The sequence below is a fragment of the Serinus canaria genome, chromosome 1 (genome assembly GCF_022539315.1).
Source record: "Serinus canaria isolate serCan28SL12 chromosome 1, serCan2020, whole genome shotgun sequence".
Taxonomy (NCBI): Eukaryota; Metazoa; Chordata; class Aves; order Passeriformes; family Fringillidae; genus Serinus; species Serinus canaria.
In genome coordinates this window covers 105,938,477-105,951,901 of record NC_066313.1, presented here as the reverse complement: position 1 = coordinate 105,951,901, position 13,425 = coordinate 105,938,477, and the positions used below count along the sequence as shown (strand labels likewise).

At 41.3% G+C, this 13,425-nt stretch overlaps 1 protein-coding gene across 1 annotated transcript; it reads left to right on the top strand.

The window, feature by feature from the left end:
* Nucleotides 1–543: 543 nt before the first annotated feature.
* Nucleotides 544–7,875, top strand: DYNLT3 (dynein light chain Tctex-type 3). The gene is made up of 5 exons (XM_030235014.1): nt 544–638; nt 1,610–1,651; nt 3,457–3,580; nt 4,504–4,581; nt 5,669–7,875. Exons 1-5 carry the CDS (start codon nt 609–611, stop codon nt 5,743–5,745), a joined length of 351 nt encoding a protein of 116 aa, XP_030090874.1. The 5' UTR covers nt 544–608; the 3' UTR covers nt 5,746–7,875.
* Nucleotides 7,876–13,425: the final 5,550 nt, after the last annotated feature.

Genomic DNA, 13,425 nt, shown 5'->3' with positions numbered 1-13,425 from the left:
TTGGGTTGGAAGGGACATCAAACACCACCTTGTTCCAAACCCCCTGCCATGGGCAGGGACACCTTCCCCTAGCCCAGGTTGTTCGGAGCCCCATCCAATCTGGCCCTGAACACAGCCTGTGCCAGTGCCTCACCAGCCGAACAGGGAAGAATTTTTTTCCTAATATCTAATCTAAACCTACACTCTCCGTCTGAAATCATTCCTCCTTGTCCTGTCACCACATGCTCTGTAAATAGTCTTGCCCCCTCTTTCCTTTAGGCTCCCTTCAGGCACTGGAAGACCGCCGTTGGGTCACCCCAAGCCTTCTCTTGTCCAGGTTGAGCAATCCCAACTCTCTCATCCTTTCCTCCCTTCTTCTGATCAACTTGGTGGCCGCCTCTGGACTGGCTCCAACACGTCCCTGTCCTTGCTGTGCTGGGGACCTTTCCATTCCCTCCCTTCCCGGCCCGTCAGGGCCTCTCCCGGCCCCGCGCCGCGAGCGCGTCCGGCCCGCGGCGGAGCCCCGCCCGGCCCGGCCCGGCCCGGCCCGGCCCGCCCGGTGGAGGCGGAGCCGCGCAGGACTCGCCGCTGCCGCCGCTGCCGGAACGGCTGCCGCCCGCGCCGGGGCCATGGAGGAGTTTCACCCCCACAACGATGAGGTAGGGCCCCCGCCTCTCCCGGCGCTGTGCCCGGGGCCCTCCGCCCGCCCGACCCCGCCGCGCCTGAGGGGCCGGGGCCGCGGGGTGGGTGTTCCCTCCGGGAAGGAGCCGCGGGGCGCTGCCGCTGGGGCTGTCAGACCGCGGCCATTTTTCCGGGGAAAAAACCGATTTCCATGGGAAAATCCCGGGAAGTGCCGGGCCCGGTCAGCGCTGCGAGCTGGTCCTGCCTGCTCGAGCGGAGGAGCCGATCCCTCCCCGGACGCCGCTTCAAGGCTCTGGCCACCGGTTTTCATTTAAAAATCAAGCAAAACTCCAAGCAACTTTAACATGAATGCCCTGGAGGTTTCTGCCCCTGCCCGAGTGTTGGGAGTTCATGGCTGTGCAGAGGCGGGTGGTACAAGGGAACGTGCCATGGTTCCCTTGTGGGCCAAGCCAAGTGCCCGTGAGCAGGAAGGAGTAGAAAATGGGAGGAATTAGAAAATTCTTCTGCGCTTGAGAAAGGTGCTTGGGTAAGGTAATGACTGTGCAAACCAGTCTTTTACATATTAGGTTTACAAAACAGTGTGTTGCCCTTGGGAAGCAAAATGTAACCTGTGGGTTAGCAAGTTTGTGACTCCAATAAAAAGGCAGATTAAGACCCAGAGAAAAGAAATTGTCGTTTAATTTTTTTCTGGGGAGTATTCCTGTGACAAGCACAGACGTGGTGGAATTTACAGAAAATGTAAAGTGAACCTGTTTCAAAGGTCACTGAGGTCTGAGTTTTTGGCCCCTCTCAACCATCACTAGTAAAGCAATGCTAAATAACAAATGTATGGAGATGAGGAAAAAAAGTAAGATTTTAAAATTATACTAGCAGACTACAATGCAAATAACCAGGCGCAAGGCCTAATCGTTATGTGTGCTGCAGAGTAAAACTATAATTTGTTTAATTTTCTGTCAGAAATAATTATAATAATTTGTTTCTATTGCAGATGATCTTCAATGCTGATGAGGCCCACAACATAGTTAAGGAGGTAGGTTTTAGCTAACAGCTGTGTTTTGAAGAAATTCTTACCATACCTTGCACAGTAGTGAAAGCAGTTATTTTCCTTGACCATCCCAGATAAATATAAGCTTACATAGAATTAGTATTTATATAAAGACAGAGTTTAACTTGGAGCTGCTTTAAGCTTCATCTAATTGATGTCTTCAACTACATAAAGATGAGAGGGGAGCCAGATTTGCATTACAGTGGAAAGAGTCAGGGTAACAGTCACAAGCTGCAAGGGAAATTCACTCCAATTTATATTTTCCCCTTTATCCAGCTGGAGATAAGCTAATCACTGGAGAGCTTGTAGGGGCAGCTTGCAAAGTCTCCATCCTTAGAGATTTTTAAAACTTGACTGGACAAGGCCTTGAACAGAGTTATCAGACTTGGAAGTTAGCCTTGGCATGTGTGGGAGGTTGCACTCTGTGAGCTCCTTGTTCTAGATTTTAAAATACATTTTTTGCAGAGAAAGAATAGGATGAAAGTGAGTAGTCTGATAGTGTAAATTAAATACGTAGTAACTAGAAAGTGATTAATGAGAAGTCTGTGGCTCACAGATGCTCTCAGGTTTTGTAGGGAAATAGTGTTTTGAGAGAGGGGTTTCTAGAGGGACTCTGCAGGTCCTTTTCCACCTGCACTTTTTGAAGCTGCTCCAGTACACAAAAGCAAGCTCTAGGATGTTAGATAAACAATAGTTCAGCCCTTTATGTAACTGCCCCTGCCTTGTAAAGCCAAATACGGTGTGACACAGTCTCCAGACACTGGGAGTAAAGCCAAGTGTTTCTACCTCTGATTGGAAGCTTAACCAGGGCCAAGGAGCTTCAGCACTGGGTACGTCTCTGGAAGGACCAAAATCCCTGAGGGGTCTTATCCCTCTTCTGTCTTCCATTGTGTTTTGTGACTGTTTCCACTGACTCCTTTGGCCAGTTTTTTACAGTGCGTGGTCAGAATTAACTGGGCTTTTCAAAATCTGGGGCACAGGTCTCTTACACAGCCTGTTAGTGAGGGATTAGTGCATGGGAATCATAGAACACTGAATCACAGAACACAGTTCTACTTCCCTTACCTTTTCCCAGGTGTGTGTTCCTTAAGTGAATTCCTCAGCTTTAAGAAGTATCCATCAGCACATAATTCTGAATTTCCCAAGAGCAGAGAATGCAATTTAAGGGTTACAGTTTGAGAGAAGGATTTTTGTTCAATCCTTTTAAGTTTAAGCAAGTGTTTGCCAATCTGTAGCTGTGGGAGAACATCCAATTTTCCAACAGTTCAGCTGTTTCTTGTGCTGCAAGATATGACCCTTGAGTATCTTCCCTATCTTTTAAGCAGGGATGTGCACTTCACTGATGTCACTCTATCTCTGAAGGTTTTGGACTTTTGGTTATGTGCTCTGACAGGTTGGCCAGCCCAAGCTGATATTATCGATTTGAGTAGTGCCATCCCCATTACAGCAGCTTCTGACAGCCAAACTGGAGCTGGCAGTCATTAGGAACAGTGGCATGTGTTAGGATCTTCACTGGCAAAAAGATCCATTCACTTGGTACCCAAAACATATGGCTAAGGCCTTTCCTGCAAGAAATGTTTAGTCATTTTTATACCTGTAATATTGTGGTACATATGTACTAAAAATAAATTTCCAAGAAGGGTCATTTTACTTCCCATTCAGCAGCTGATACCTAATGAGCTCAAGTGATTAAAAGTAACCTAACTGCCAGAAAATATCCCTCAGATTATGCAAAACATTTAATAATTCTACATTTTTAAGTGTTTAACTATTTTTTCCCTCTGTTCTAGTGCATAGAGAATGTTTTAGGCAAGGCAGATTATAATCAAAACAAAGTCAACCAATGGACTGCTGCTATAGTAGAACAGTCACTGACCCATCTGGTGAAACTTGGGAAAACCTATAAGTACATTGGTAAGTACAAGCAGCTCTACTTGTAGTACTGGCAGTTACAATAAATAATTGCTGAAAGGTTCAGGGGAATGCTATAAACAAACCAGAGCAGGCACCTGAACTCTTCTGTTGCAGAGATTTTTAGAAATACCTGTGGTAAAGCTGTGGAAGTTTTACCTGGGCTGAGCATGCTGGCAACACTTAACACAGATTCCATGTTACATGGTCTTTCATGATTGTTAAGCAGCCCCTAGACAATTATATTAACCTTTTAGTATCAGATCAGGAAAAAAATTGCTATCTTTAATAAAATTTTCAATCAGATTAAGTCTCCTCTAGAGACACCTGGAAGACTTTAGTCCTGTGTGCAAAGTCATGTCCTATTATATTTATGTGTATACATGTGGAAGGAAAAAGGTAAATAAGAAAATTTAACCCATTTTGGTCCTTTTGTGGAGTGTTGATGTAATAGCAAGTGTTTGCACTCTGTTCTGTTTTCAAAGTCTTGGCCTCAGGTTGTCAGCGGTTTTATGACCATTGCAGGTCAGTCTAGAAAAGCTGCACATTGATGGAGTGGGGTTTCAGAGAGGGGTCTGAAACAACTCTCATCAAGTGTGACTTCTGCTGTACCTGCGAGGACAGCACCTGCAATCCCATTCTGAGGGGCACAAGCCTATCTAAGTAGTTTAAAAGATAAAACCCATAATCCTATTAGCCAGTATTTTGTTCAAGCTGTTGTCTTCATGTGAGTAAAAATAATCGTGAAATGAGTAATAAGTTCTTGAGGAAAATACTGGGGCCAAAGGGGTTGTCAAAAAAGGTTTTGTCTTAGCTGAATGCCACGTGCCAGCCCTTTGGAAATGTAATACAGGTTCCTGTTTGTAAATGCTGAATGATTCACTTCTTCTGCTTTAATTCTCTGGTTTTATGGCTGTATCTTGCAGTTACCTGTGCAGTGATGCAGAGGAGTGGAGCTGGTCTTCACACAGCAAGCTCATGCTTCTGGGATACCACAACTGATGGTAAATATGCCCACCCAAACAGAAAATTTGTAACAAGAGAAATGTTACTTCTTGCTCAGCTGTAGTAGTTGGGTTGAACATTTTTGGGGATGGCTGTAGAAGCAGTAATTTTGAGAATAAGGTGCTTGTTTACAATCTCAGCAAAAATGTTATCAGTCAGTTCAGGCGTTAAGAGCAGTTACTTTGTAAATTATGAGGAGCAGGAATATAAAAGCCTTTCACCCTGAAACAGGAGTCAAGACATTTAATTCTGTCTGCTGAAGAGGCAGAAAATGTTGCTCACAGGAAATACACGTGGATAGCCCTAAACATATCTGCCTGCTGTGAGGGGACAGCTACTTTGGAGGAGAACAGAACTTAATAAAAAATATAAATAGTTACACACGTACTAGAAATAGTTATACACATACTTACCATATGTGTTTCAGTTGTGTACCTGTCAGCCAGGTTTTGGATGCATTGTATTGCAAAAAATTAGTTCTAAATAAATTTTTTCACAGGTTGAGACTATCAAAGGGAAACAATATTAAAATAATTTGTTGTCTGTCACAGATCCAGAAAGGTCTTTTTAGAGGACTGTGCCAAGTTTTAAGTTTAAAAACCAGAGAGGGCCTCAAAAAGTCAACCAAGCTTAAAAAGAAATCATAATTTAAAGTTAAGTAAGCACAGTTTAGTCTTCATATGTATTTTGCTTATAAGGCATGGATACAGCAGAAGAGGAAGAAAGCAGAAAGTAAGTACACTGGAATATATTTGATCCAGTTCCTTTTCTGATTTCTTGTCTGATTGTCATTCCAGTTTCAGTATGGGAATTTCAAGGATTTTTGCTAGTCCAGCTTTTAAAGAATAATGTTTCCCTGTTAACTTTCTTAAGCTTACAAGTCTCACATTAGGTAGCAAACAATGTATAAGTTAATAAAAAGGTTTTGAGGATTTTAGTTTTTTTATAGTCAAGCTGACATACTACTATTTCCCTTAAATTGCAATTTAAATCATTCATACTAATCTGGCATCATTTACACTTGAATAAAGTGACTGTAGTAAAGACAGTGGAATTCTATTTTAATTTTGTAATAATCTCTTCCAGGAACCTGCACAGTGAGATGGGAAAACCGAACCATGAACTGCATTGTCAATGTGTTTGCTGTTGCTATTATCCTGTAGCTGACTGGGAGAGAGATAGAAGCAACACCGAAGCCTTTAAAAAATAAATCATCCTAACTCATGGCTAAATATTTCAAACTATTATTTGTTTCTGTATGAGCAGCATACAGAAGTTCTCTACAGAGAGCATACAGTCTAAGCCAGTTCTCATAGATTAGTTATCTGAAAGCTAGCAAAGAAATTTAATATATATATATAATATATATCTATCTGAAGAGAAAATTTTAGTAATTTAAATATTTAGAAGTATGCTAATGAGAAGTTGCTACAAAGATCAGTAGAATTTATGTCAAAGCTAATATCAAAGGTATTTTATTCCAGAGGAACAAAACATGTTAAAGTAAATGTTAAAGGGCAAGCAAGACCTCTCAGGATTATGGTGCCTTTAGGAAAAAATTATGAACACAATTCAGAGTGGATATTCTGTAAACAATATTGGTTCTCCATGCTTGGTTAAAGCAAACTCTCCCTTGGAATGCAGGTGCTTGTGAAATTGCATGAGCATCACTTTTTGGTCAAGCATGAGCGTTTACATGGACACTAAATCCAGGTAAGCTTTCCCCCTGGAGGCAGAGGAGGACTTTGCTGGGACAGAGGTGAAATATACCCAGTCCTAGCAGAATTCTAATTTGTCTTCAAATGAAGAGCATAATATTTGTTAGCAATTCAGGGAAACATGCTGGGGATTTGACACCAGCCCTTAATTCATCATTTAGAAATCTGAAAACATTCTGAAGGTACTTAAATTTGATTTTATTCCATGATTGCAGAATTTGTGACAAGCACTTTATTGATTCCTCATGCAGTAGCCCGGAGCCAGGGCAATATTACTGCACCCATACTCCAGGTAGGATTAAAGTGATCAGTGGGAAGGCACAGACATTTCTAGAGGCTCTTGTCAGCTTTGAAAGCATTTATCAAAGTAACATATCTGTTTTTTATAGGAGTTCTCCTACATTCTCTAAGTCTTTATTTGGATCTCAGTCCTGTGAGATAAAACAGTTAAGTTTTCAGCACTAAGAATTCCCCTCCTTTAAAGATTTATGCAAGTTCTTAACTTTGCTCATCTGATGAGTCTTAACTTGAAATATTCCATATGGAAGAAAAGCATTTGCACACCTGCAAGTATTTGCTGGATTGGGGCCTACATTTTTGTTGATAAATGCACAAATTATATGATAAAGAGATGTATCAATACCAAAAATGCCTAAATGATTGCTGCCACTAAGTGGCAGCTGCATTAAGTTGTTTTCTCAGATGCTGCTTAAGGATAGAATTTTTTGTTTATACTGTATGTCTTTGAAAGAGACTGGTAACAGCCTAACAGTACTGTAGGGCTGTTTTTGAATTTTAAGAAATGAATATTAAAGCACTATTATGCAGTTTGGTTTGGGTTGGGTTGTTTTTCAGATAACTATTAGGGTATGAGACAAGAGTCCTGTGCAAAGAGCAAGCTAAAGAATATTTTACTGCTTAAATTGTGTATATGTGTAGCTGGTGTGACACTACAGAAGGAGCCCTGTGTATGTGTAGTTTACAATAATGTTCAAAGTATCTTGCTTTGCAGACAATTAAAATTCTGCTTTTACCGAAGTGCAAGTAAAATTAATACTGTAATGCTGCATTTGCCAAAGGCAAGTGTTGTGTGAAAATGTGTGTGTATGTTGTACTGACCTTCAATGTAGATGAATAATTAAGCGTTATTTGGGTTAGGATAGGAATTTCTGAACTAGGTTCCAGCATCAAGAGCAAAATTGTGGAACTGACAAAAATACATTCGTTTCACTCATATTTGGGATTGTGCAATGTGAAAAAATACATGAGGCAGCAACTAGAGAAAGGTTTGGTATAATCAGTATGGTTCAAGAAGTGAGTAAAAACAGTGGTGGCTTTTGTGCCCCTGTCAAGGCTATGAGGTGCAATGATCAGAAGAAATAGTCCACATAGCTACTTGTAATCTCATTTGGTATTTTTGCTTTACTTGAAAACCAGATGCACTGAGTAAGACTATCAGCTTAATGAGGCTTGGTGGAGGTTCTGCTTCAGAAGAACTCTATGAAATACTGCTTAATTATGTGACTGTTTAATTTTTTTTTCTACCAAAAAAAATAAAGTTTTGCCTTAGTTGTATTTTTGCTTTGTGTTCTTGATCAATATAAAAAGTAACTGAGAAAAAATTCCTCTTACTTCCCTTCACTTGTTTACAATAGTGAGAACTTGGGAAATACATTGAAGATGCCTTTTAGAGACAAAATCTTGTAGAAATCCTGTTCCAGGCTTGGAAATTTCTTACACCTCTGTTACTCACACCTTTTCCCTATTGTGAATCTTGATGGTACAAGTTAAAGCTTTTTTTACTACAGAAAGATTATTATGAAACTCTGAAAAGTATTTTCATTCTGCATCATGTCCTAGTAAACTTAGCTTGTTTTCCGTCTTTCTTTTCCCCATCCTCTGTGGGTACACAGAACTACTTTTAACTCTCCTAACATATACTGAACATTATTATCTGCTTTTCCAAGTAGTTTCAAGTATAAATCTATGAACTGCAGACCATGAAAGCCCACAACATTTCACTGGTATTTTCTATCAATACATATTTTCTTTGTTGTGGCAATCAGGGTTTTGAGTTATGGTTAACAATGGGGATCTTATTAACAGGACAGAAAGGTTTGTGTTAAGGCACAGCCCATGTAGAGGGCACTGTGTGTCCCCGTGTATGATTTCATGATGAAAGACACCTGCTGTTCTTCCCACGCAGGTTTTGTAATGTAAACAGAGGAGTGTGAAAGTGGAAGTAAGGGAGCAGATTTGTTACTTTCCTTGTCTGCTGGGTGTCTGCCAGTCACTCCTTACCTTTCTGATGGCTGTGATCCCATTACACTCTATCTGTGCTACCCATGCAAAGTCTGGTGTGTTCAGCTCAGGTTCATGCAATCTGAAGCACTCACAGGAGCCACTGAAATCCCAGCTTGAAGCTAAGCCTTGTGGAGCAGGATGTGAATGTCAGCACACTGATATTTTAAATATACCAAAAAGAACATGTTAGCTCCTGGTAGCCTGCATGCATCAGTGCAGAGGCTGCCATACAGAGACAAACAGGGTTTGCTCTGTTACAGAGAGCAGCTCCTGTAATGAGCAATTCCTACCCGATTATTGGGATGTGCCTTGCTGCCTCCTGTGCAGTCTGACCAGGTCATTTTGTTCCCATTTATTTTGGAGAGGGATTTTTTAGCACAGTCATGGTGCTGATAAAAGCACAGAGCCAGTCTACACCCCCATCAGAATATCCTGAGTCAGGAAGTTCTGTCTGTGTGCTGCTGGACCTTCCCAGCTCAAAGCCAGCACCAGTTTGTCTCTCAGGGAGTATCAGCTCAGAGGTGATGTCCTGTAAATGCAGCAATAAACCCAGCTGTACCATGGCTCCAAAGCCATGCAGTCACATTTCTACTGTGCTGCCTGTGAGCTGCTCTGACTGCTGGGTCCCTGCCAGGGAGGGGACCTGTGGGCATTGCTTGTGCATGGAATGGTTTCTCTTCCCCCTTCCTCGAAGAAAGCTGCAGCCAAACACCACATGCCCACTGATGTCACTGTCATATTTTCTGGAAAAATCCCTTCACCAGGATTTCTTCTCCTGGGAAGCTGAGAAGCCTCAGATAAAAAGGAAAACAATAGAATCTCATTTGCTTCTCCTGTGTTTTGCTCCTTTGGAATGTAGTTGGAGATTGTTTATCCGACATGTGAATTGTTTTTACTTAATGACCAATCATGGTCCAGTTGTGTTGGGACTCCAAAGCAGTCACGAGTTTTTCGTTAGTATCTTGTTAAGCCTTCTGTCTGCATCCTTTCTCTATTCTTTAGTATAGCATAATATAATATAATATAATATAATATAATATAATATAATATAATATAATATAATATAATTATAATATAATATAATATACCATAAAATAATAAACTACCCTTCTAAGAACATGGAGTCAGATTCATTCCTTCCTTCTCCATCCGGGGACCCTGAAAACACCACACACTGAGGATGTTTTTTCTATTTTGATGAATCTAAATCACCATTGAGTAACTGGGGGTTTTAGCTCCCATGTTCCACCAAGGATCTGTTTTCAGACGCAGGAAGCATATGTAGCAGGCAGCAGCTGTGTTTGTTACATAAAAGTTTTCTAAAAAGAAACAGGGTCTTGCTGGAATGACAGCTGCAAACACCCCTGAAACTACCATCCAATGTCTGATCTAACATGACTTGAAAAGGGGAGTAAGAGTTACAGAAACACCTCTCTGGTCATTATGGTTTGTATTTGCACTTACCATCATGCAAAGGAGCTACTGGGGTCACAGAGCATAAGTTCTTGAAGCATAAGAGATGGAAAGTCAAGTTTTGTAGTGACACTAATATTTTGAAATGTTACAGTTTTACTATAGGTACAGGTTTACAGTTTTACCAATATGTAAATTACTATTAAAGTTTGTAATCTATGCTTATGAGGCTTCACAGCATAGAGATGGCAGAGTTCAGAATCAAAGCCATCAAAATGCCCCGTGCAGAGGGGAAGGTGGTGAGAGGTACTGAACTGGCTCAGCTGCAACACATTCAAACTGCTTTCTAGGCAGCAGCCTCCTCACAGGCCTAGATTGGATGTCATTAAAACAATTTCTGAACAGCACCTCCTAGAGTATGAAACATTATCATCCTAACTGCAAATTACCTTAGGAAGAAATCAAACATCCCCTGCTCAAGGAATTGTAGACTTTACTGCAATTGTTGAGGCATCTGTTATTCAGTGTTTATTCACAACCAGCTGGGTAAAATTAGAGTTTGGGGGAAGGGGATGAATTAAATGAAGTCCTTATTTGACAAAAAGTAGTATGATCTTTCCATGGAACTTTCATACACACACATATATATGTATTTCTGAATGTGTTAATCCCTCTTTATATATCCATATTTCAAACAATTTTGAGTCAAACAGAGACTTTTTTTTTTTTAATTTAAAATTTTATCTCTTGTTGCTTATTTCCACTTCACTAATGTCTAGGTGTCAAGACAAGGATTCCAACAGTGTTCATACAAACAAATATCCAAAGAGAGATAAGGCAATTCAGCATTTAGATATTAGCCAGCAGAAGTGAGTGGGTGAGGTAACAGCAAGTTTGTGGCTGCTTATACTGGTGCTCACAGCACTTTATCCAACCTCTGTCAATAACTCTAGGGGCTTTTTTTTTTCCCCTGTGTGGGCTTCTGCAGCAGCTGTTGAAAGTAGTCTGGCCAAATCTCACAAGAATCTACTGCAGGATTTCAAGTGAGGTCATTTGTTAGTCTGAAATATATTCATGACTATGTAAGAACCCCACAGATTGATGCTGTAACAGCTGTAAAGTGTTCATGCCTGAGTTAAATGTTTCAGGAAATTAATCTTAAACAGTAGGCACAGTATTAGCTGGGTGGTCTGGTGATGTGAGCAAATTATAGTTCCCTATTTCATGGCACTCATTACAGGTCCTCTGAGTAGAAGTTGATTTTTTTGTAGGGAAAAACTTTGCAAAACCTGGCTTTAGAAATGAAGGAGTTGAGAAGATTAAAAGTTTATATATGGATCAGCTGAGGCTTAGGGATCAGAGGTGAGCTCTTCCAAGCTCATCTCTTTGTAGCATTGCTTTGATATCATAAGCAACTTACAGAGCTGCCTTTGGGGGGTGTGTGTGTCTGTGTGAAGTTTAGCTTCCTTTGAATAGCAAGTGGAAAATGGATGCTTTTCTGTTTGCTCTCCAAGGGCTGCTCCACATGAGGCAAGCCCAGACCTCTCTGAACAGGCATTTCTGCTGCTGCTGGCTCCAGGGACAGCTGCAGCAGTGAGCAGTGGGCTGGGGTGCCTGCAGTGGGGCCAGCCAAGGAGGAAAATGCCCTGCCTGCAGGCTTAGAAGTTGTAGTTATGGGACATAACAGAAATTTGTTACACAACAGCCAGGGGCCTTTATGGTTGCGCCATTCCTCTTTGAAACCCTTATTTTCTGAGAAACTGTCACAGCCTCCAGGAAACACTAGGCTGCCCAGTGCCTGTCTTTGCTGGCTGGCAGATACCCCACGGATGCTCCTCTCTTTCCCCACTGGCAATTCCAGAGTCAGGGCACAGCTGTGAGCTGGCTGTGACAGTCACCCACCTATTTTCTGACTTGGGCTGGTTTGGCATTACCTCTGGGCCCCGTCAAAATAAGTTTTTGTACTCATGCTTAACTACAGATGTGACATACTTTTAATATCAGTGTTGCAATTATTTAAAGTGCCTTCCCTTGAGAAGAGACACAGGACTGACATTCATGTGTTAGATCACGGGAGTAATGAGATCTACTGATACTGAAGAGATGTCAGTGAATTAAATACAAAGTTGGTGTTGCATATTGCCAACGTCCTTCATTCACACACTGCAGCTGGTCAAGGAGCTATACAATCTCCTAAATACTTTCTCTTTTAAAAGCAAACTTGAAACTGGGAAAAGCAAAGCAGAGAGGCAGTGAGAAGGGGCAAGAAAAACACAAACAGCTGAAACAGAAACTGAAGAAATAATTGAGCTTCCAATTTACTTCTTATTTTCCACACTCCAACTCATAGAGCCAACCCTGACATGCATCTGAATTTACAAAACCTGGTCTCTATCACTCCCTTTTTCAGTAATCTGTTCATTCCCTCAGCTCCTGTCTCATTTCTTTAGGAAAACAGATTAAACAAATAAGCCTAACTTGGAAATCGATCTTGAGCATTGCTCTAACTGTAGCCACTGCAATGTGTGTTTCTGGTTCTCCAGAACAGCAGTAGCAGTAGCAGTCGTATTGTTATTCTCCCAGTATTATTACTGTATCATCCAGAAGCACTGGGCTGGAACAATGCCCAGCTGTGTTGGATGTTATTCAAACATTAAAGAAAATCCCAACTACAGTCTCAAAGCCACTCAGTTTGACTGTGGAGAGAGAACTGAAATGGATGGACACAAGAAGTCCTAGGAACACAAAGTAATATCAGGTATTCCAAATCCAGCAGTCCTAGAATGGAATTTGTGCCCAGCAGGTTTCTCAGGATGAGGACAGAGATGAAGTCTCTGAGGAAGGTCATTGCTGAACATGCTGGTGCTGGCTGTTGGGGGAAAAATAACTGAGGGGTTGGGACTTTTCTACTTAGAAACTTTACTCACAGCACTGAGAGTCACACCCAGCTAGAAGTCAGACAGTAAAAGTTGAAAGATGAAAATGAGTGAGTCAACAACATTATAAAATAATTTTTCAGGCATGGATGGAAGAGAAGAAAGTTTGATAATTGTATTAGCAAGAAATTGTTTCTATTAGCTTTTTAAAAGATGAGAGCATTCTTGAGTTGGGTGGAGAACAAAACAATGAGGTAAAAGGTTCCCTTTGTAGCATGTGTGACATTTACAAGGTATGCAAAGTCCTGGGCAGCCTTTCCCATGGACACTTTCTTCAGCAGGAGTGAATACTTGGCATGTAAGGCAGCTCTTTGCCAGCTTGCCCTGCCAGTATTTTCTCTGCTGATACCATTCCTTATGCAATTACAAAATGCAAAAGCTGTCCCCATTATCTGGCAATGAACAGTGTTTTCATTCTTTGGTAGGGGAAGAACCAGTAGCTTGAAAAAAATTAAAGGGCCGTGGGCATTAC